This window comes from Macaca fascicularis, chromosome 14 (assembly GCF_037993035.2).
Source record: "Macaca fascicularis isolate 582-1 chromosome 14, T2T-MFA8v1.1".
Classification (NCBI taxonomy): domain Eukaryota; kingdom Metazoa; phylum Chordata; class Mammalia; order Primates; family Cercopithecidae; genus Macaca; species Macaca fascicularis.
In genome coordinates this window covers 100,491,215-100,514,324 of record NC_088388.1, presented here as the reverse complement: position 1 = coordinate 100,514,324, position 23,110 = coordinate 100,491,215, and the positions used below count along the sequence as shown (strand labels likewise).

The window sequence follows — 23,110 nt, the reverse complement described above, 5'->3', positions numbered from 1 at the left end:
GCAACCAGCTTTTTGTTTGATTGTTAAAACAAAACAAAACAAGAAAACACCAACAAACAAACCTAAAAATACCCTAAGACTTTTAGTAAGCAGAAGAAGATGCCTGGATTGACACTCCCTTTAGAATAAAATAAAGGAAGAGTAATATTATGTAAAGGTCAGTAGGCCAGTGGAGGAAGAAGGGAAGCCAGGTAGGGGCCAGGCACACAGATCAGACACCTTGCCCTGAAAACTGAAGATTGACTTTAGAGGTGTTCGGGACAGTTAAACTAAGGTTCCAGAGTTTTCAGATATCAATAATGTAGATAGCTTTATTTCAACTCCATTTTATGTCCCCAACCTCATGTTTTCTATTTATGTTATTTATTTGGTTCTATTTTAACTTATGCTCTACTGTATGATGTCCTTGAAAGCTGCTTCTCATTCTTCCTGTAACCAGGCAGGTGATAAATAACATTTTCATGAATTTCACTAACAGTCATTGCCTCTAATCCCAGTTTTCCCCAAACAGTCAAATAAATTGAGAATTTAAAAAGAAATAGTTTAGGATTTATAATGGATTTTCCCATGAGATAGATATGGATTCCTGCAATAACTTTAATACACAGTTAAAACAAATCATACATAAAACATTATAGAATTAAAATTTTATGTATAACACATCATGGAAATATAACATTGATGTTTATTTTTAACTGTTTATATTTAAAAAGAAAAATAGCAAAGGACAATAGAAGAAAATCAAACTTACTTTTTCTACCATTTGTTTTAATTTTGCCATCATTTGATTACTTGAGAGTTAGATTTTAAAAGGATCTTAAAAAAAACAAAAAAATTTAAATCAATTCCATAGGTGATAGTATCTAAGCATTTTTTTTACAGCAAATTTTTACAAAGTAACTTTGGATTGGCTCTGCAATCCTAGAATCTATTGGCTTAAAACTCTGTGTGTGTGTGTATGTGTGTGTGTGTGTGTGTGTGTGTGTGTCTATGTGTCTATGTCTATTCTTTGGCCCTCTGTAACTGTGGGTTCTGCATCTGTAGATTTAACAAACCACAGATTGAAAACAGTTGAAAACAATTGTGTCTGTGCTGAACAGGTAGAGACTTCTTTTGGCATTATTCTATGAACAGGATATTGAATATTCTCAACACAAAGAAATGATAGATGTTTGAGATGATGGCTACGCTAATTACCCTGATCTAATCACTATATGTTGTATGTATTGACACATCACTGCGTACCCTCCATAAATATGTACAAATATATGTCAATTTAAAAATGTATCTTATAACAAAAATTTACATAGCATTTACACGATAATATATATTATAAGTAATCTCAGTATTAAAGTATATGGGAAGATATGCCTAGGTTATTTGTAAATATTATGATTTTATATCAGGAACGTGAGTAGCCTCAGAGTTTAGTATCCATGGAAGGACCTGGAACCAATCCCTCATGGATACCTAGGGACAACTGCACACACACACACACACACACACACACACACACACACACAGCATGAGAGAGAGAGAGAGATACAATACAATATCTCCTGTTTCTGGCCTAACATTCAGAATGTCAAGATAAGTTAATTGGTTCCAGCTCTAAGTTTTATTATTTTGAAAACCATATAGACAAATAAAGTTATGGAAATAGAGAACACCAATTGTTTTCCTTCCATAATAGCATTTATCTTTTCCGAGTCTTAAAAGATAATTCCTAATAATTTACATATGTAGGCCCATTGATGAGAAAGTATGAAATTATTCTGTAAACCAAATAGAAGTATTAAGTTAGGGACAAGAATGCCTGGGTCCAAGTTCCAGCTCTACCACTTATGAGATATGTGACCTTGAACAACTTTCTTGACCTCACTTCCTCAGTTTCTTCATCCAAAGTGGGCATTTGAGGGCATCTACCCTTTTGAATTGTTGTAATGATTACAAGTTAACAGTGTAAAGCACTTAAAAGAGTGCCAACTAAGTGTTGGTTGCATTTTATTAGTTTGTAAAGTTTTCTGTGGTAATAAACTCATTTGAAAAGCTGTTGAAAGCTATGGACCATCTTCTAAAGGGTGGGGGAAACTGTGCACACAGTTTGAGTTTTTTTCATTTCAGAGGATGTCCAGACCCCTTAGTCTATCCTAGATCCTCACTCTGCCGAAGTGAAGATCTGTACATCTTAGAGAGAAATTAATCTTATACTATAAAAGGCACACTAGCTTTTATTGTCCCCATATTTCATATAAGAATCTGGTTTTCACATAATTTAGGAAATGTGCTCATTGTCACTCAGCTAATGAGGGAATAAAACTGGAACCTGAACTTAAAATGTTAGACATTAAATCCAGTGTCCTTCCAGGACATTGTTCCAGTACACTATAGGAACTGCCCTGCTGCCCTGTCCTCACTTGGGAGTTCTCTTCTTGGTACTCATGACTTTTACTGCATTTACAAGATCACCAAAATAGCAACATCCACTCAGGCCTCAATTGCATGCCTGTCAATGGAGTATATGTGAGGACACCCACCAAGGTTCTATACTTTGCAAAGTAGACTCAGTTTCATATTTTCATTGCCACTTCCTCAATACCTCAGGCCCACTAAATTAGTTGCTTTATATGAATAATGCTGACATTATTATGCTCCATATTTTGTCAACAATATTATATATTTTAAGAATTTAAATATCGTTTATTAGAAAAACACATGTATTTCGTTATTAATCAAGAACATCAGCACATGTAGGTAAGGAATGTGAACAAAATTTTATAACAACATAAAGATATTACTCTATCAGGAATTGCATAAATATAGACAATTAGGAGATGGTTGGAATATGCGATGTTTATTCTTGTATGTATGTATGTGTGCTTTGCAAAGCGTACAAAACAAAGTTAAGATTTTCTTTTGGTGTGTGTTGTGGCAGATGGGGAAGATAATGCGTGGACCATTCATGAAGTTTGTAGCACACGCAGCCTCCTTCACCATTTTTCTGGGACTGCTTGTCATGAATGCAGCTGACAGATTTGAAGGCACAAAACTCCTTCCTAATGAAACCAGCACAGATAATGCAAAACAGCTGTTCAGGATGAAAACATCCTGCTTCTCATGGATGGAGATGCTCATTATATCCTGGGTAATAGGTAAAGACTGATTTTCTGTCATGTTTTTTCTTTGCAGTCTTAGCAGTTGGACTGAATGACACTGATTCTTTCACACATCAGTTATACAAATGTATGCAGCATGATACAATGCACCGCACATCATAATTTTCTTTGTGTTCTTAAAGTACAGTTCCTTGGGTTCATTATCGGTGCCATAGTCTTCTCACATGCTGTGCGTTTTTTTGCATTTCCAAGGAAAACCCAGGAAGAAAACCAACAGGATATTATCAATCACACCCCACCAGTGACACAAAGCCATTATGCCATTCATATTTTGAGAGATAGCTGTGATTTCAAGCTTCAACACAACCACAATTTTACATTGAGATTTGACAGGAATTGAAGCTAATAGACACTTGCATTTATTGAACATTTATTATGTGCCAAGAATTATTCCAAGTACTTTATAGACATCAAATCACATCATTTCTCTGCACCTCAGTTTTCTAATCTATAATGTATAATCACATCTGTTTTATAGGATTTATCTAAGGATCCAGTAACTTTCTTTAGGACTCCTGGGTGGTAAGTGGAAGAGAAGGAATATGGTCGTAGTTGCTATACTATTTGTCTTAAGAATCAATCGTACATGTAGCATTAAATATAATACAAACAAGAAAGATATTTCAATTCGACATTTATGAATAAATAAATCCAGTGACTGTTAAGTGCCTTTGTGAAGTAATGAGGATACTAAAGTGAATGAGACATAGTGCCTGTGCTCAAGGAAGTTAAGTCTGGGAGGCAGGTCAGTAAGTAAATCAATAATTAAAATTCAAGGTGACAAATGCTATAATTGAGGAGTTATTGGGGTATTATGAACATACACAGATTGGGAGTATCTAAATCTGAGGTGGGCTGTGAAGTGGAGGGGGCAAGAAGCCCTTCCTGGACAGTACCTTCAATTTGATACTTTGAGGATAAGAGAATGTTAACTAGACCTGTTTGGGGGACAAGGATACTACAAGGCATGGGAACATTAGAGATGTGAGACTACGGCAACACCTGGCACACTTGGAATATGATGAGTTAGGCAGAGAAGGAGTCAAGGTGCATTTATGGATGTGAGTGATGGGAGATAAGGGTGGAGAAATGGCTAGAGGATGCTTTTCAGCAATTGGTGATCTGATCTGATCATGTTTTAGAAAGGTCACAGTGGTTGTGAAATAGAGGGTGGCTTAAAAGAGTCCAGAGGCTGAGACTCAGTGGAAGTGCTCCCTGCTAGGAGGATGAGGCCTGGAACTCAGGAGCTAGGGGAAAGGACTTGAGAGCACCCTAATAGGTAAACCCCAAACAACTTGGTGATTATTGCACCTCAGAAGGGAGAGCTGTGGATTCTGCCTTGGATCAGTAGGTAGTGACTACAGTCTCTAAGAGGGAGAATACAGAAGGAAGACCATGCCTGGGACTGGAGGAATGAAAAGCTGATAAAGTTTAGGTTATGATTGACTTTGAAGTGCCCACGGAATTTCAAAGTGGAAATGTCCATTCAGTAATATAAAGTATGATCCCTGGGAGTATTTGGGTTTTGAGTAAAGTTCTAGCAATCCTCAATCCCAGATGGTACTTAAGGCCCTGACTATGCATAAAACTACCTCGGGTTAACATATGTAAGATGTAAAGAAAATTAGGCTCAGGGGTTTTCATATAAATCCTTTAATAATCCATAGACTTCTCCATTCCCCCCATAACATCCCATCTCCCTCTTTAGGGACCTGGAGAAGCATTGTCAGTTTTGTATCACTTCTAAGGCAGGACATGTCTTCTTGGTTTCATGCTGGAGCTTGATGAGATGATCAATCAAAATATTAAGAAGCATTTTTCAAATTACCATAGGAATATTTTAAATGTAATTCAATAGCATTTGAGTTATTCAAAACTTTCAAATCACTTCATTTCCTGAATATGTTTTAGGGAAAAATATGGATAGTGGCATAAAATGTGAATTGTATCACCAAAGTAATGATAAATCTTGGACACAGAAGATGGCTTTGATTTTATTCTAATTCTTTTCTAATTTAATTGATGAGGCTATAAAAAGAAATTATATTTCACTTCTAATGTCTGATTTAAAATAAGAATAAACAATCACTTTTGCATGGCCTTTATCTTATTAAACTAAAAGCCCATGTCTCATAGTTTATTTTTTATGTGTTAGCATATGTAAGGTAAATAATACAGTACTTGGCACGATGGACATGTTCAAGAAATTTCAGAAAATTATAATTATTATTCAACTTTTCACTAAGCGTTTATATGTCACTTTTACATAGGAGTGCTATTTCCTATTAGGCAAAACATGACTGTTTTAGGACAAGATGAAACTTTGAAAAATTAAATTTTCTATAAGGGGTAAATAATTTTAAAAATTAAATTTTATATAGAGGGGTATGAGGAGAATGATTTATGGCAAATAATAAATTGAACATATTATATTTTACATATAAAAATACATATAAACTTGAGAGCACCCTAAAAGGTAAACCCCAAACAACTTGGTGATCACTGCACATCAGAAGGGAGGAGCTGCTAGTTCTGCCTTGGATCAGTAGGTAGTGACTACAGTCTCTAAGAGGGAGGATACAGAAGGAAGACCATGCCTGGGGCTGGAGGAATGAAAAGCTTTGAAAACAACTAGACTGCACGAGTTCAGTGAGTTATGTTTTATATAACATGTTCATTTTATTCTTTACCATAAATTATCCTCCTCATACTAGTCTTAGTTTTATTTATTTTTTATTTTATTTATTTTGAAACAGAGTTTCACACTAGCTGCCCAGGTTGGAGTGCAATGGCGCGATCTTGGCTCACCGCAGACTCCACCTCCCGGGTTCAAGCAATTCTCCTGTCTCAGCCTCCCGAGTAGCTGGGACTACAGGCATGCACCACCACACCCGGCTAATTTTGTATTTTTAATAAAGACGTGGTTTCTCCATGTTGGTCCAGCTGCTCTGGAACTCCCAAACTCAGGTGATCCACTCACCTCAGCCTCCCAAAATGCTGGGATTACTGGCGTGAGCCACCGTGCCCGGCCGTCTGAGTTTTATTTTAAACTTTATATATATTTTTTCCTTTTTCATTTAGAAACCTAATGCGGGAATATTAAATGAGGCTTTAATCAAAAGCAATTTCCTTGTAACTTTTGTCCCACCAGTCTTTGTATTTGACTTCAGAGACTAGCTAACAGTGTTTATTTAAAGGGAAAATAATGAACAACTCAGGACAGGTGATGCTTTTGTAGCATATGTTAGATTCCTGGTTCCGTTTCTGACACTGGTATTTTTTTTTAAGTTATTCTTGAAAGAAAGTTGTTGTACTTTCTGGAAATGTTAATAAGAAGTGGCCTACTTAGATGAGGTGTTGGGTGTGTTATGTGGGCTTGAGGGAGAGGACAACACTGTTAGTCACAAAGCAGATTTATCTAATGTTTAGTTGACAGAAAGTTGAAAGGCTAAATGACAAAACTGATGTGTCAGGAGATGTTGACAAGGCAGAACAGTGAGCTCAAATCAATGAGAGGACGTATAGCAGGAACACAGGGAGGCGGACATGCTTGAAGACACTTGTGAAAAGGGCCTTAGGAGCACTTGTCACTTAATGGTCAGTCTGAGCTGCTGAGAAAGCAGATGCAGTCCTGGGCTGACTCTTCAACAGAAGGAGAGGATGGCAGTTGAGGGCAGTAATTACCCAATGGCCAGACCACATCTGCAGGCCCCGGGTGCCCCGTGCAGCCAGTTGGCAAACTAAGGAGCATTTCAAGCACAACAGCAGTTTGGAGAGTGAGTCATTCTCAGAACAGCACTTGAGGCGCTGGGGAAGCTTACCCTAGAGGGTGAGGCATGGGGTAAGACCCAGTGGAATCTGAGGCTTGTTTATTCAGAGGGCCCCGTTTAGAGAAAAAGAAGACAAAGGGAGGACTTAGAAGAAGCCTGGGCACGTAAAGACATCTGGAAGCTTCAGTTTCATGTTTAACCTGCCTCTGCTAGAGAAAAACAGATTTAATGAGCACACAGGTAGGTTTTTTGGTTGTTTTTTTGTAAAAATAAATTTGAAGGCAGAGGGAGCTGACTCATTTGCTACCTCTCTAGAGGGCAAAAATAGAACCACTGCATCCACGTTGAAGGAATATTCTGAAAATTCAACAGTGGGATGAGCAGCCTTCAGAATTAGCGAAGCACCTTATCGCAAGATCTGTATGAGCAGAGGCTTGATCCCTGTGAAGTCTCCTGCTTGCCGTGAGCTTGGACTTGATGCGGGATTTCAAACTCTCCTTGGCAGCTCTCAGGGGTCCTCAGGACAAATGAGACAGGAACTTTTCCTTTGAGCAGAATAGCTCACTTACTTGTTTTAGATTTTAAGCTTCAGGAAGACATCATTTGTGCCACGAATTCTACTTCTTAGAGAAAGAGAAAAGAAGATGAAGTGGGAGGAACAAGAGGAAGGGAAGTTTTGAAAACTAGGCTGCATGAGTTCAAATGTCCCTTTAGTCCCCAAGCTTGTTACTCTGCACCATCCTCATCTCCTAGTGAGGCTGACAGGAAACTGGTGACCACAATGGGGGGAAAAAACTGCCGTATTTCCTGTCACAAATTTGATCCCCCAGATTTTATATTAAATCAATCCTAGTCCCCTCTTAACTTGAAACAACTCAAAATAAGTAATGAAGTCTTCTCTTAAATCCATGTCTTCTATGTTGCATTGAAAACTGGCTTTAAGAAAAGGCACATGATGTGCTCTTGGAGATTAGAGATGGGGTGTTTCCTTAATCCCCACAGGGCTCTGCAGCTATTCATATAGCAGGTTCTGTGATTGACATTTAGGACCAGTGTGAGAATTTGAGGCAGGTGGTTGCTGAGAGTAAAAGATTAATTTCAACTCGAGGCTGTGAAGGACTTCTTGATGGAGACAAGTTTTGATCCGTTGTTGGAGTTTGGGTTGTATTTCTCCAGATGGCTGCAGAAGGAGACAGGATGTCAGAGTAGAGTATCTTAATAGGGATAAAGCAACTTCTTTTTAATTAAAAAAGCGGGATTCTTCAAATTAAGAAAAACATACATGTGCCAATCGTGGAAAATTTTAAATAGTAAGCACTCAGTAAACATTAGTCATAATTTTTTCCAAGTGCCAGACACTGAGCTGTGTATTTCACATGAACTATTTTGTTTAAGGCTCATAACAATCCAGTGAAGCGGGAATGAACCAATATCATTTCCATTTTACAACCTGAGTTTTAGATAGTTTAAATACCTTATCAAAGACTTCATAACTGAAAAATGGAAGAACAAATTCTCAAATCCATGGTAGCCTGTGTACCTAAATTCCTCAAATCCAGTGTTCCTAAATACTACACTAAAATTTTGAAGAAATAGGCAGTACTATTAATAATTCCACCAGAAAAAGGCAACTACTATTAATAAGTTCGTGTCATCCCATCTAGGCTTTCACTGTGCTGGTTTTAAATATAAACCATACATCATAACATAACATTTGAAACATTTTTACTTAGCATTACAATATAAAGGTTTTTGCAATGTATGTTAGTCCAGGTCCTCCAAGAAGCAGGCACAAAGATGAAATGTTCAACAGGTTTATTAAGGGAAATGGAAATTTTATTAAGGAACATTTCTTGTGAGAGGAAATGGTGAGAAAGCTGAGAAAGGTCTCAAAGGCTCTCAGGCAGGGATATAAGTCAAACCCCAAGGGACAGAGAGAAGGCAGGAAGGTTGAGTAGAAGCATCCTAGATATTTACACAGTCTAAGGAAAGCTTGGCAAGACTGTCATGAAATCCTTGAGCCAAAGTCAGCCATCAGAAGAGTCCCATGTCTCCCAAGAAGAGGTAACCTCAGTAATTGGCTGAGATCAGTCTGGGGGAGACATGGCCTTGGACAAAAATGGCAATGGTTTTCAGAAGACAGTAGGTGAGGCCTGTGACCAATCAAATTCCTATAGTTGGATGTCACTGAGGCACATTCTCATGGTCACTGTCCCATGGTAATTAATAAAATATCACATTAAATGGCTTCATAATACTCCATCTGTGGAAGTCCCACTTCCATTTTACTTCTATTGAGTGTGTGGGTGTGTTTGGGTTATTATAAAGTATCCTACAATAATCATCTTTTAAATATATTTTTATGTGTGGAATTAATTGATCAGCAGGACATTTGTTATTTTAAGGTGTTCAATGAACTTTGTCAAATTGCTTTCAGGTATGCACTGATATTTCTGGACTATGATATTTGTGAGGATATGGGAATTATGGTGGGACGGCAGGCTGGGGCCAAATTTTGAAGGGTTTTGTAATGTCAGGCTGAGACCTTTCAAACATATTTTGTTTTAAAGAACAGCTAAGACTGAATGCAATTGAATTGATATTTTAACCCCTTTCTGACACAGGCATGATATGGGCTGAATGTAAAGAAATTTGGACTCAAGGCCCCAAGGAATATTTGTTTGAGTTGTGGAATATGCTTGATTTTGGTATGTTAGCAATTTTTGCAGCATCATTCATTGCGAGATTCATGGCATTTTGGCATGCTTCCAAAGCCCAGAGCATCATTGATGCAAATGACACTTTGAAGGACTTGACGAAAGTAACATTGGGAGACAATGTGAAATACTACAATTTGGGTGAGTTTACAGTAGAGTCAATATAATTAAAAATGTAGAATTTTCTTGTAAAACAGATGTCAGTAGTAGTTTGGTTACTGCCCAATTCTCATAAAATTGTTCGTTTCCAACATCTGTATCTGAAGAATGAGCATCTATATGTGAGGAAGCATGCTTTCCGCTTCTTCCTTTGATTTTTCTACTCCCTGGAAAACTCTCTTAATCACAAGACCCATCTCCCTTTATATCTTGGATCAATTGGCTAGTTACCAAACTTCATTGAGAATACATGTCTTATGTCCTGGATTTATTTTTCCCTCTTTCTTTTTTTTTTTAATTAAAAATAGTTCACATTTGATCTAGCTAGCTAGCTATCTGTATCTCTCTCTCTGTATACATATATATGTGTGTATATATGTATATGGATATATACGTGTGTATATGGATATATACATATGTGTATATATATGTATACGGATATATACACACATATATGTGTGTGTGTGTATATATATATGTGCAATGGAATACTATTCTACCTTTTTTTTAAAATTTATTTATTATTATTATACTTTAAGTTGTAGGGTACATGTGCATAACGTGCAGGTTTGTTACATATGTATACTTGTGCCATGTTGGTGTGCTGCACCCATCAACTCGTCATTTACATCTATTCTACCTTTTAAAAGAAGAAAATCCTGTTATTTGTAACAACATGAATGAATTTGGAAGACATTATGCTGAGTGAAATAAGGCAGGCACAGAAAGACAAATGGTATATGATCTTACTTATTTGTAGAATCTAAAAAAAGTCAAACTCAAAGAGATAGAAGGTAATGGTGGTTGTCAGGGGCTGGGTTAAGGGGCACAAAATGGGGAGATGTTGGTCAAAGGTACAAAGTTTACAAAGGGTACACGGTTAGGGTGAATAAGTTCTGGAGATATACAGTATGGTGGCTAGAGTTAATCATCATGTACTGTATACTTGAAAATTCCTAAGAGAGTAAATTTTCAATGTTCTTACCACAAAAATGTATGCGAGGTGATGAATATGTTAATTAGCTTCATTTAATCTTTGCACAGTGTAGACGGACACATATGAAAACATCAAGTTGTGCCCTATAAATACATATAATAAAGTTCACATTTGAGTGCCATTTGCATTTAAGATATATAAAAAGTATTTGAAAACAAAGGAATTGTTGGGATCTCTGAGAGGTTCCCCAGTCAATAACACCACTGCTTCCCAACCAGTCTTAGAATTAGTTGAGAAATAAAACAAGACATTAATATGGAGGCCAGATCATCACCTCTAACACTGATAAAATCCGGGGTGGATGACATAGGTCTGAGTCTATTAGCTAATGGGTTCAGTAATACTGAACCCCAGAATTAGGCAGACATATCCTCCAATTTCTAGATAGCAATGGACCAGGGCAGTCCTCCCCACTAAAAGAGGATGACAGCTCCATGGAGGACCAGAGGAGAATTCCCAGGACAGAGAAGGCAATGCTGAGCCAGCTATGCCCAGTTATTCATCCCAATTGAGCAATCAGATAAGTCGTTCCAGCTTTCCAAGAAGAAACTGACTAAGGGATGGAAACTGGTTCAGTTATTTACTTAAGGAGACTACCACCTCGTAGAAACCTGGATGGGGAAAATATATTCCCTTTGAATACTCATTTCAAACCCTCTGATAAGAAATTAGTTAACATTCACTTGTGAGTTTATTGGCAATATCACATAAGGGCTCCATTATTATTAATGTTTATTTTAATGAAAGATTTTTAAAAATGCACTTAATTAAAAAAATTCAAAGCTATTTGTAGATAATACTTATATTCAAAGCACTATAAAAAAGGAAACTGCTTTTATTAGTTTCTTGTTATCCTTTCCTAATTCCACTTCTCAACAAATAAGCAAATTCAAATTTGTAATTATGTTTTTCCCCTTTCTTACACATTGTTTTGTGTTCTTCTTCATAATGGTTTCTTAATTGCATTTTTGATGACCTGATGTAATAATGCCAGAAAAATTCATAAGTGAATAATTGCTACATTTTATGGTAAAAATAGACTTGAGTGTCCAATAAAAGTTACTCCTAATTTAAATGACTACAAATATGCTACAAGCCTAAAATTATAGTGTAATTATAGTTTAAGACTGAATAATAAACACTACCATTTATTAAGTGCCAGGCACTTGCTAAACACGGAACATATGCTGACTTATTGAATTCTCACAAAGACAAGAGAGTTAGAGGGGACATTGTCTCATTTTCAAAAATCGGGAAACAAAACTAAGAGAAGTAGTTTTGTAAGTTCTTTGATATACGTGTATGTGCATACATATATATACATGAACTTTTACAGATACTGAGTCTATAGTTTGAACTCTTAACTATTATGCTATCCCCTTATGGGAAATTGCTAGCAAACCAGGAGAGTCATGTTCTCAATAAACTAAGAAGCTCAACTATAGCAGACACTTAAGAAGCCCTTTAAGATAGGAGACTTCCATTCAAAAACTGGATTCTAATGTAACTATATTTCTTTTGCAGAAAAAGAAGTTACCTAAATAAACAATTTGAAGAAACTCACACAACCCTTTATCTTTGCTTTTTCCTAGCCAGGATCAAGTGGGACCCCTCTGATCCTCAAATAATATCTGAAGGTCTTTATGCAATTGCTGTAGTTTTAAGTTTCTCTAGGATAGCTTATATTTTGCCAGCAAATGAAAGCTTTGGACCTCTGCAGATATCACTTGGAAGAACAGTCAAAGACATCTTCAAGTTCATGGTCATATTCATTATGGTGTTTGTGGCCTTTATGATTGGAATGTTCAATCTCTACTCCTACTACATTGGTGCAAAACAAAATGAAGCCTTCACAACGTATGTGATCTCAGATGTTCTGATGATAGTTACTGCAAATTAAATAAATATTAGTTTAACAGTGTTTATGTAAGTCCATGGGATAAATAATGTTTTGGTAAAGACTTCATCTCTAGTTCCTCTTTTGCAAAATGAGGGGATTTTAAAAATGAGTTAGAGGGACTCTAAAATGTAGGAACCTTTCTAATATTAAATAATAACTAACATTTTTAGAGCCAGGTAAATACCTTGCATGCCTCCCTTTATTATCTCTATTTCACCAAGAGGAAACTGAAACTCGAAAAAATTAAGTAATTTGCTGAATATTCCATAGCTGTATGTGGAACAGCCAGGGTGTAACCCTTGCTTGCTGACTCTAGGATCTGTTGCTCTGAACTCCCTTACCCTCCTGCTTACAGGGGACTCCTGGGGACACTAACTATGAAAACAGCTGCTTTCCTAATTGAATTGCTCAGATCTTATTACTGAGTAGATCTGACTTATCAATAGTGACAAGAGTTTTGACTTATTTCACCATGGACACATTTTTTTTTTTTTAAATAAAGAGTGTTTGGAATAGATTATTTAAATATTAGGTCTGCAGTGTTACAATGAGAAGCAACAACTGAAACATAAGCCTACTGTTTTCCATATTTTCTGAAATACAGTTTGTCAGGGAAATGTAACCACCTAAGTTAAGCAAATTGCCTTAGCTTTGGTCAATAATTAGACCTACAGCATTGAAATTCCTACCTAAGACATGTCAGTGATTTTGGTAACATTGTCTGTTTATATTGTATTTTCCATTAAGATGTATATGATTATTATCTATTTATTGGATATGAGTAGAAGTATAGATCAGCAGGAAAACTAAAAGGATTCTAACAAATTATGTTATTTTTAAGTAGTACATTTAACAATTCCATTGCCAAAGCTATGGATTATTTAAGTGTTCATATCTGTGGTTAGAAATTATGTTAATAGCATTTATTGAGTGCTTTTTATGTGTTTATTGAGTTATGATTATGTACTTCATATGCACAATATTACCCCATCCTTGCAGCAATCCTATTGTAACCATTTTACAGAAAAGAAAAGTGAGCTTCTGAGAAGTGAAGGTTTTTTTTTTTAATAAATAGTAATTTGCAAAGACACTAAATCAACTCACTTTTATTATGGTAATATTGTTATTTACTTATACACTTTATTTCTTTTCTTCTTTTATTTTTCCCCAGAGTTGAAGAGAGTTTTAAGACACTGTTCTGGGCTATATTTGGACTTTCTGAAGTGAAATCAGTGGTCATCAACTATAACCACAAATTCATTGAAAACATTGGTTACGTTCTTTATGGAGTCTATAATGTTACAATGGTCATTGTTTTGCTAAATATGTTAATTGCCATGATCAACAGTTCATTCCAGGAAATTGAGGTATAATCTTCAATACATTTTTATCATTTGTGCCTACATGTTTTAATTATTCCAAGGACTAACTCAGCAATGAGGATGAAAGTATGGATTGCTCTTCCCCCTTTGTTCATTCCCTGTTTTATACACTCGTTTGACCTGTAATCTGGAAAATTTTAACTCTTTGCTTCTACATGCAACATCAATAAGGTGTCATGGGGCAGTAAGGCATAAGAAGCAGAAATGCTGATTTGATACCGATTTAATAAAAAAACTTTAGAAATACTATATCAGCATGAATTTATATTTTATTCAAAAAATTACTACTTATGAATACTATTATTCTCCAAGTCTTTTTTGAGTGATTTTCAAAATTGACCTTTTCTCAAGTTGAGATTAATAGTGTAAATTTTTATTCCAGAAATCTTTCTCTGTGTCCCAAATAAATGAGTGGTATATTGTGGGATAAAAGAATAATTTTTCATAGCGTTTTTCAGAACGTAGGAAAATACATTTATATCTATCAGGTATTTATAAACACATGGGAACTTGGAGATTCACAGTCTTGTACAACTGTCAAAATTTTAGACAAATTTAAGAAAGAGTGTGTGAATAGAATGTTAACGTTTTGAAAAAATCTTGGAATGATCATTGGGGTCTGGGAGTGTTTATAGGCATTGTCCTCCATCTAGCCACACAATGGTAAAAGCATCCCAGTAATTCTGTTTATGCATTTCCTTGCTGACCTGTCATGTGTATTTGTATAGGATGACGCCGACGTGGAGTGGAAATTTGCAAGAGCCAAACTCTGGTTCTCCTACTTTGAGGAGGGGAGAACACTTCCCGTACCTTTCAATCTGGTGCCAAGTCCAAAGTCCCTGTTTTATCTCTTACTGAAGCTTAAAAAATGGATTTCTGAGCTGTTCCAGGGTCATAAAAAAGGTTTCCAGGAAGATGCAGAGATGAACAAGGTAACTTAGCATGATAATGTATAATTGTATTCTTTAATGCTGAGACTACTGTAACCATTGTGCCACATCCCTTTTTTTTTTTTTTAACTATTATTATACTTTATGTTCTAGGGTACATGTGCACAACGTGCAGGTTTGTTACATGTGCCATATCCCTTTAAAGAGAATCGGTTCCTGATAACTTGTCCATTCATTCCCACATGCAGTCACTTCACACAGCACAGTCCTTTGGCTTGTGTCTGTTCAACATGAGCACACTGGACATTTCCTACTTAAAAGAATGTAAGAAAAATTCATGAAATATAACTAAAATAATATGTTATCTGGAGCGAGTACTGAAAGAAGAGCTATTCTGGGCTGCTTTTTTGCTGTTGTGGCTACATGTCCCTCACTTCTCCTTCAATTTATAGAGCCGGGTAAATCAGCAGCAGCTCGTTATGACTGGGGGGCAGCTTGATTAACTCTTAGATAACTTCTATGTTGAAAAGTTCAGAAATCAGTTGCTCACATGTAATTTAGGGGACCAGACTTGGCAATAAGTAGTTCAAGAAAGAAAGAGCTAAGGATATTGATTGAAAACAATAATCCCACAAGGCGATGCAATCTTTAAAAAGAATAAAAAGATTTAGTGCTTAGATGAGGCAGTAGGGCGATCACAGCATGTTCAGATATGTTTAGAGAACATGTGGAATTTTGTCTAACTGGAGGTGGAAGGTGAGGGGTTATGCTGTGCAAAGATCTCTGCTGAGCACAGACCACTATACTCAGAGGGAACACTGAGATACGAGGTGCATCCAGAGGAGGAAGACCAGAATGGGACACATAGGGATACGGTGTCATATGAGGGAGAACTGAAGGAGCTGGCTGTTTCTTCTGAAAAAGGAAGATTGAAATTGACTAAAAATATCTTTGTAATTTCCATCTTTAGGAAGTATACTTGTTTTTCAAAAATGGGAAGAAAAGCAACGAGCAAAAAATTTAAATAGTTAATTTTTTTTTTTCAGACGGAGTCTTGCTCTGTCATGGTTCACGCCATTCTCCTGCCTCAGCCTCCCCAGCAGCTGGGACTACAGGTGCCTGCCACCACACCTGGTTAATTTTTTGTATTTTTTAGTAGAGACGGGGTTTCACCGTATTAGCCAGGATGGTCTCTTATCTCTTGACCTCATGATCCGCCCGCCTCAGCCTCCCAAAGTGCTGGGATTACAGGCGTGAGCCACTGTGCCCAGCCTCAAATAGTTAAATTTTAATTCGATATAAGAACAAACTTTTAACAAGAAAATCTGCCCAACAGAAGAGTGGGCTGCCTTTCAAAGTAGTGAGCTTCCCACCATTGTAAGCAGTCAATAAATTCCAGATGGCTGACAGTGGGAATTTATTGAAGATTTTTCCTTTTTACACTGCGTGGGCAATTGGACCAAATGATTATAAGTTTCCTTGCAATAAGATTCTATCATTAAATAAAAGGAAAATGTTGTAATTCCTGCACTGTTTACCATTTACTATTTAGGGTTCTCAAGTATGTAACACATTCTCTGAGTTCTAGTTTCCTCAACTGTAATATGTGAAAAAAATTATATCTACATCCTGAAGATCAACTCAAATAAGTATATAAAAGTACTTTGAGAATTTTAAAGCTTTCTTTAAAGAATTTTAAAGCTTTCTTTAAATGTAGTTATGATTAATTTGTATAGTAATTTTTGGGAAAAATACCATCTATGACATTATTCCAGAAGTATAACTTATAGAATTCAGTGGATTGAGTGGCAAAAATTTCCTTTCCTTTTTTTTATGTAATTAAATGAGTGGTTTACAGGTCTGGTTAGAACTGCAACCTGAGGGAATTCAAAGTCCAAAGGAAATGTCCAAGCACTTGCAAAGGGAAGAACCCCGTATGAATATGTTTCTCTCATTAAAACTTGTGGGGAATTAGACGAAATGGCTTTTAAAATACAGAATGAAGAGTGAAATTGGTTATGCAGTTATACTCATTTTACTATCTATCTTTAAAAGATAAATGAAGAAAAGAAACTTGGAATTTTAGGAAGTCATGAAGACCTTTCAAAATTATCACTTGACAAAAAACAGGTAAGCTCATATTTGAAAATATGAAGTCATGCACATGATCGGGCTCATCTTTTCAAAGAAAGGGACAGATGTTCAGAAGCAATTTTAGGAAGTAGAGAGCAGACACATTAAATAATTCAACTATTTTAACAGTTCTCAATTCCGTTATTGAGAGGTAGAAGTAAGCTATATTTCATAAGCAAAAAAGAATAGCATGTATATTTAAGACATACACTAAGCAAATACTTACATATACTTATGGTGATGGAATATAAGATTAGTGATATACAGAAGGGAATATTAAGAGATGAATCTGTCAGGAACCTGATGGAGGTTATGATTAACTTCACTCTTTGCAGCTCAGGTAAAGAGCAGGCATAGTCCCCAGTGCCTCCCAATTTGTCAATAATCAAGAAGTGATGGAAAAAGGCACTGTGGGACCTTAATGGCTATTGTGGTTGACACTGTGTATAATGAACAATGTGCGCTAGAGATCTATCAGCTCCATAACTGAGAGTAGCAAAATCCTCAACGATGAGGACATGTTTCCTTTTTTGTGGCATGTACATAGTAGGGGTACAATAAATGCTTGTTGCTAAAAGGAAATGATAAAGGAATGAATCAGGAAAAGGGCAATATATCAGGTAGGACCTGCATTCAATTACGCACAGTAATATAAAATCCACATCATGGTGGTTTAAACAAGACACATGTTTGTTCCCCGCCTCATTTAACTCTCCAGATTTAGGCAGTATGGGGCTGTTACCAGGCATGAGTTTCTGTGATTCTTCTGGATTTTTGTCATAGTCAGATGCAAGAGGACAGCTTTACCTTTAGCTATTATACCTACTTTTCAGGCATGTAGGAGTAAGGGCAATGGAAAAGTAGGGGATGCTAGCTAAATCTGCCACCACCTTCAGAAGAATCTCCCAACAATTTCTGTTGTTATAGCTCATTGACCAGAACTGTGATACATGGCCATCCCATGGAATACGAATGACAAGGAGGGAGACCATTTTTTTGTGTGTTTTTTAAGTTGGTTATGTTACCTCCCCCAACAACATAGGAATCCTGTTAAGGCCTATCATCTGATATCCAACCTCCCAGCTTCCTTTCTAACCATCCCTTCCACTAGCATGTCAACCATTACCCAGTACATATCAGAAAACAGGAGAGCTTTAGGTAAGGGGAACCCTAAGCCATTAGCCCTAGTAAGATTGGGAAGAACTTCCAAAGAACAATATCACAGGTGAGAAGGGCTTCAATGGGAGGTAACATGTGGGTGAGAGACCTGTGCATGAATTCTGCGAGCCCTGCCACAGTCTGGGGCTCGGTCACAGCAATGGGGCTGCATGAGCTGAGAGCAAGACAGCAAGAAGGCAAGTGGAAATTGTCCCTGGTCATCCAAGAGAGTCAGCAGATTAGGGTCATTGCAAATTGGCACATTCTTGCTGTTCAGACAAGTTTTGTTTGGGTTGCCTATCCAGGTGAATCTAGATTGCGTTTAAAAATGATGCCAATAAAGGAAATTTAAGAAATGGAAAATAAGGAATGTAACAGAGCTACAAAGTCATTTCACTCTAGAAAGGATAGTTTAGTGGTTAGGAGGCTAGTGTATGGGGGTCAACAAATCATAGCCCTCAGACCACATTTAGTCTTTAGCCTGTTTTCAGACTGAGAGAGATTTTTAAAAAATTACATTTCTAAATAGTTGTGAAAAAAATAAGGATATGTGAGAGAGACCATATATGGCCCACAAATCCTAAAATATTTATTATCTGGCTCTTTACAGAAGAAGCCTACCACCCCTGTTCTCATGATGATGGTTATGATGAAGAGAATACATAGGAAACACAGAATTAAGTTCAAATATTTTGTGAGCAATTTCTATGATTCTAACGCATGCCTGTGTGTATTCTACTTAGAATGTTGTCTCATTAAGACTCTACTTGTTCACAGTTGTAGGCAGTAATCACACCAACACCCAAATGTTCTTTTGAATATTAAATTACTTAATACTGTAAAGTTCTGACAACAGGGCCTGGCACATAGTGGGTATGTAATAGCTACTTATTATTTTTATTGCTATTACTAGAGAGCAGGAACAGTAAGTATACCACATAATTTGGTAGTGATATTAATCCAGTGAGGACAGAGAAATAATACTAAGCCTAAAAGCCCTATAAAAAGAATGCAAAAAAAATGAAATAAATGAAGCAGTGAGTGGAAGAAACAAAAACAGGATTTCTGGCAAGATGGCTGAATAGGAACAGCTGTGGTCTGCAGTGCCCAGCGAGATCGACGCTGAAGGCAGGTGATTTCTGCATTTCTAACTGAGGTACCCCGTTCATCTCATAGGGGCTGGTTGGACAGTGGGTGCAGCCCACAGAAGGTGAGCCAGAGAAGGGTGGGGCACCACCTCACCTGGGCAGCACAATGGTTTGGGGAATTTTCTCCCCTTCCCAAGGGAAGCCATGAGGGACTGAGCCTGAGGAACCATGCACTCCGGCCCAGATACTGCGCTTTTCCCATGGTCTTCACAACCTGCAGACCAGGAGATTCCCTCTGGTGCCTACCCCACCAAACTGGGCGGCTGCTTGGGCAGACACTGAACTAACTGCAGGAGTTTGTTTGTTTGTTTGTTTTCCATACCCCAGTGGTGCCTGGAATGCCAGTGAGACAGAACCATTCACTCCCCTGGAAAGGGGGCTGATGCCAGGGAGACAAGTGGTCTGGCTCGGCGGGTCCCACCCCCATGGAGTACAGCAAACTAAGAACCACTGGCTTGAAATTATCATTGCCAGCGCAGCAGCAGTCTGAGATCTACCTGGGATACTCAAGTTTGGTAGTGGCAGGGGCATCCGCCATTGCTGAGGCTTGAGTAGGCAGTTTGGCCAGGAAGTTCAAACTAGGCAGAGCCCACTGCAGCTCAGCAAGGCCACCGTGGCCAGACTGCCAGATTTCTCCTCTCTGGGCAGGGCATCTCTGAAAGAAAGGCAGCAGCCCCAGTCAGGGATTTATAGATAAAACCCTCGTGTCCCTGGGACAGAGCACCTGGGGGAAGGGGCGGCTGTGGGCGCAGCTTCAGCAGACATAAACATCCCTGTCTGGTGGCTCTGAAGAGAGCAGCGGATCTCCCAGGGCAGTGTTTGAGCTCTGCTAAGGATCAGACTGCCTCCTCAAGTGGGTCCCTGACCCCCATGTATCCTGGAAGGTGCCCCTCTGGAACAAAGCTTCCAGAGGAAAGAACAGGCAGCAATCTTTGCTGTTCTGCAGCCTCTGCTGGTGATACCCAGGCAAACACAGTCTGGAGTGGACCTCCAGCAAACTCCAGCAGACCTGCAGCAGAGGGGCCTATTAGAAGGAAAACTAACAAACCAAAGACCAAAGGTAGATAAATCCACAAAGATGGTGAGAAACCAGTGCAAAAAGGCTGAAAATTCCTAAAACCAGAATGCCTCTTCACCTCCAAAGGATCACAACTCCTCGGCACCAAGGGAACAAAACTGGACGGAGAATAAGTTTGACAAACTGACAGAAGTAGGCTTCAGAAGGTGGGTAATAACAAACTTCTCTGAGCTAAAAGAACATATTCTAACCCAGTGCAAAAAAGCTAAGAACCTTGAAAAAAGGTTAGAGAAATTGCTAACTAGAATAACCAGTTTAAAGAAGAACATGAATGACCTGACGGAGCTGAAAAACACAGCACAAAAACTTTGTGAAGCATACACAAGTATCAATAGCCAAATTGAACAAGCAGAAGAAAGGATATCAGAGATCGAAGATCAACTTAATGAAATAAGATTAGAGAAAAAAGAATGAAAAGGAATGAACAAAGCCTCCAAGAAATATGGGACTATGTGGAAAGACCAAGCCTACGTTAGATTAGTGTACCTGAAAGTGAAGAGGGAGAATGGAACCAAATAGGAAAACACTCTTCAGGATATTATCCAGGAAAACTTCCCCAATCCAGTAAGTCAGGCCAACATTCAAATTCAGGAAATACAGAGAACAGCACAAAGATATTCCTTGTGAAGAGCAACCCCAAGACACATAACTGTCAAATTCACCAAGGTTGAAATGAAGCAAAAAATGTTAAGGACAGCCAGAGAGAAAGGTCAGGGTACCCACAAAGGGAAGCCCATCAGACTAACAGCAGATCTCTCTGCAGAAACCCTACAAGCCAGAAGAGAGTGGGGGCCAATATTCAACATTCTTTTTTTTTTTTTTGAGACGGAGTCTCGCTCTGTCACCCAGGCTGGAGTGCAGTGGCTGGATCTCAGCTCACTGCAAGCTCTGTCTCCTGGGTTCACGCCATTCTCCTGTCTCAGTCTCCCGAGTAGCTGGGACTACAGGCGCCCACCACCTCGCCCGGCTAGTTTTTTGTATTTTTTAGTAGAGACGGGGTTTCACCGTGTTAGCCAGGATGGTCTCGATCTCCTGACCTCGTGATCCGCCCATCTCGGCCTCCCAAAGTGCTGGGATTACAGGCTTGAGCCACTGCGCCTGGCCTCAACATTCTTAATGAAAAGAATTTTCAACCCAGAATTTCACATCCCAACTAAGCTTCACAAATGAAAGAGAAATAAAATCCTTTACAGACAAGCAAATGCATGTTGTCACCACCAGGCCTGCCTTACAAGAGCTCCTTAAGGAAGCACTAAATATGGAAAGGGACAGCTGATACCAGCCACGCAAAAACATGCCAAATTGTAAAGACCATCAACACCATGAAGAAACTACATCAACTAATGGGCACAGTAACCAGCTAGTATAATGACAGGATCAAGTTCACGTATAACAATATTAACCTTAAGTGTAAACAGGATAAATGCCCCAATTAAAAGACATAGACTGACATATTGGCTGAAGAGTCAAGACCCATCTCACATGCAGAGACACACATATGCTTAAAATAAAGGTATGGAGGAATATTTGCCAAGCAAAAACAAAACAAAACAAAACAAAAAACAAAAACATACACAAAAAAACAGGAGTTATAATCCTAATCTCTGATAAAACAGACTTTAAATTAACGAAGAACAAAAGACAATGAAGGGCACTACATAATGGTAAAGGGATCAATGCAACAAGAAGAGCTAACTATCCTAAATATATATGCACCCAATACAGGAGCACCCAGATTCATAAAGAAAGTTCTTAGAGACCTACAAAGAGACTTCGACTCCCATAAAATAATAGTGAGAGACTCTAACACCCCACTCTCAATATTTGACAGATGAACAAGACAGAAAATTAACAAGGATATTCAGGACTTGAACTCAGCTCTGGACAAAGCAGACCTAATAGACATCTACAGAACTGTCCACCCCAAATCAACAGAATATACCTTCTTCTCAGCACCACATCACACTTATTCTAAAATTGACCACATAATTGGAAGTAAAACACTCCTCAGCAAATGGAAAAGAACAGAAGTCATAACAACCGCACAACTACATGGAAACTGAACAACCTGCTCCTGAATGACTACTGGGTAAGAAATGAAATGAAGGCAGAAATAAAGATGCTCTTTGAAACCAATGAGAACAAAGACACAACATACCAGAATCTATGAGACACATTTCAAACAGTGTTTAGAGGGAAATTTATAGCGCTAAATGTCCACAAGAGAATGCAGGAATGATCTAAAATTGACATCCTACATCAAAAATTAGAAGAACTAGAGAAGCAAGAGAAAACAACTAAGATCAGAGCAGAACTGAAGGAGATAGAGATGTTTAAAAATGCTTCAAAAAAATCAATGAATCCAGGAGCTGGTTTTTTGAAATTATCAACAAAATAGATAGACTACTAGCCAGACTAATGCAGAAGAAAAGAGAGAAGAATCAAATAGATATAATAAAAAAAAATGATATAGGGGATATCACCACTGATCTCACAGAAATACAAACTATCATCAGAGAATACTATAAACACCTCTACGCAAATAAAACAGAAAATCTAGAAGAAATAGATAAGTTATGGACACATACACCCTCCCAAGACT

At 37.8% G+C, this 23,110-nt stretch overlaps 1 protein-coding gene and 1 long non-coding RNA gene across 2 annotated transcripts in view; one reads left to right on the top strand and one right to left on the bottom strand.

Moving 5' to 3' along the window:
• The window catches only part of TRPC6 (transient receptor potential cation channel subfamily C member 6), a 130,622-nt gene that overhangs the window by 94,584 nt on the left and 12,928 nt on the right, over positions 1 to 23,110 (top strand). Inside the window, exons 5-10 of the mRNA XM_005579435.5 lie at positions 2,936 to 3,152; positions 9,571 to 9,804; positions 12,412 to 12,676; positions 13,891 to 14,086; positions 14,830 to 15,033; positions 17,047 to 17,121. Of these exons, the coding sequence (XP_005579492.1) occupies positions 2,936 to 3,152; positions 9,571 to 9,804; positions 12,412 to 12,676; positions 13,891 to 14,086; positions 14,830 to 15,033; positions 17,047 to 17,121 (1,191 nt within the window). The remainder of the gene's footprint in view (positions 1 to 2,935; positions 3,153 to 9,570; positions 9,805 to 12,411; positions 12,677 to 13,890; positions 14,087 to 14,829; positions 15,034 to 17,046; positions 17,122 to 23,110) is intronic.
• LOC123568706 (uncharacterized) overlaps positions 6,342 to 23,110 on the bottom strand; it is a 92,729-nt gene continuing 75,960 nt past the window's right edge. The window contains exon 4 of the long non-coding RNA XR_006692175.3: positions 6,342 to 8,126. This is a non-coding gene — a long non-coding RNA (uncharacterized lncRNA). The remainder of the gene's footprint in view (positions 8,127 to 23,110) is intronic.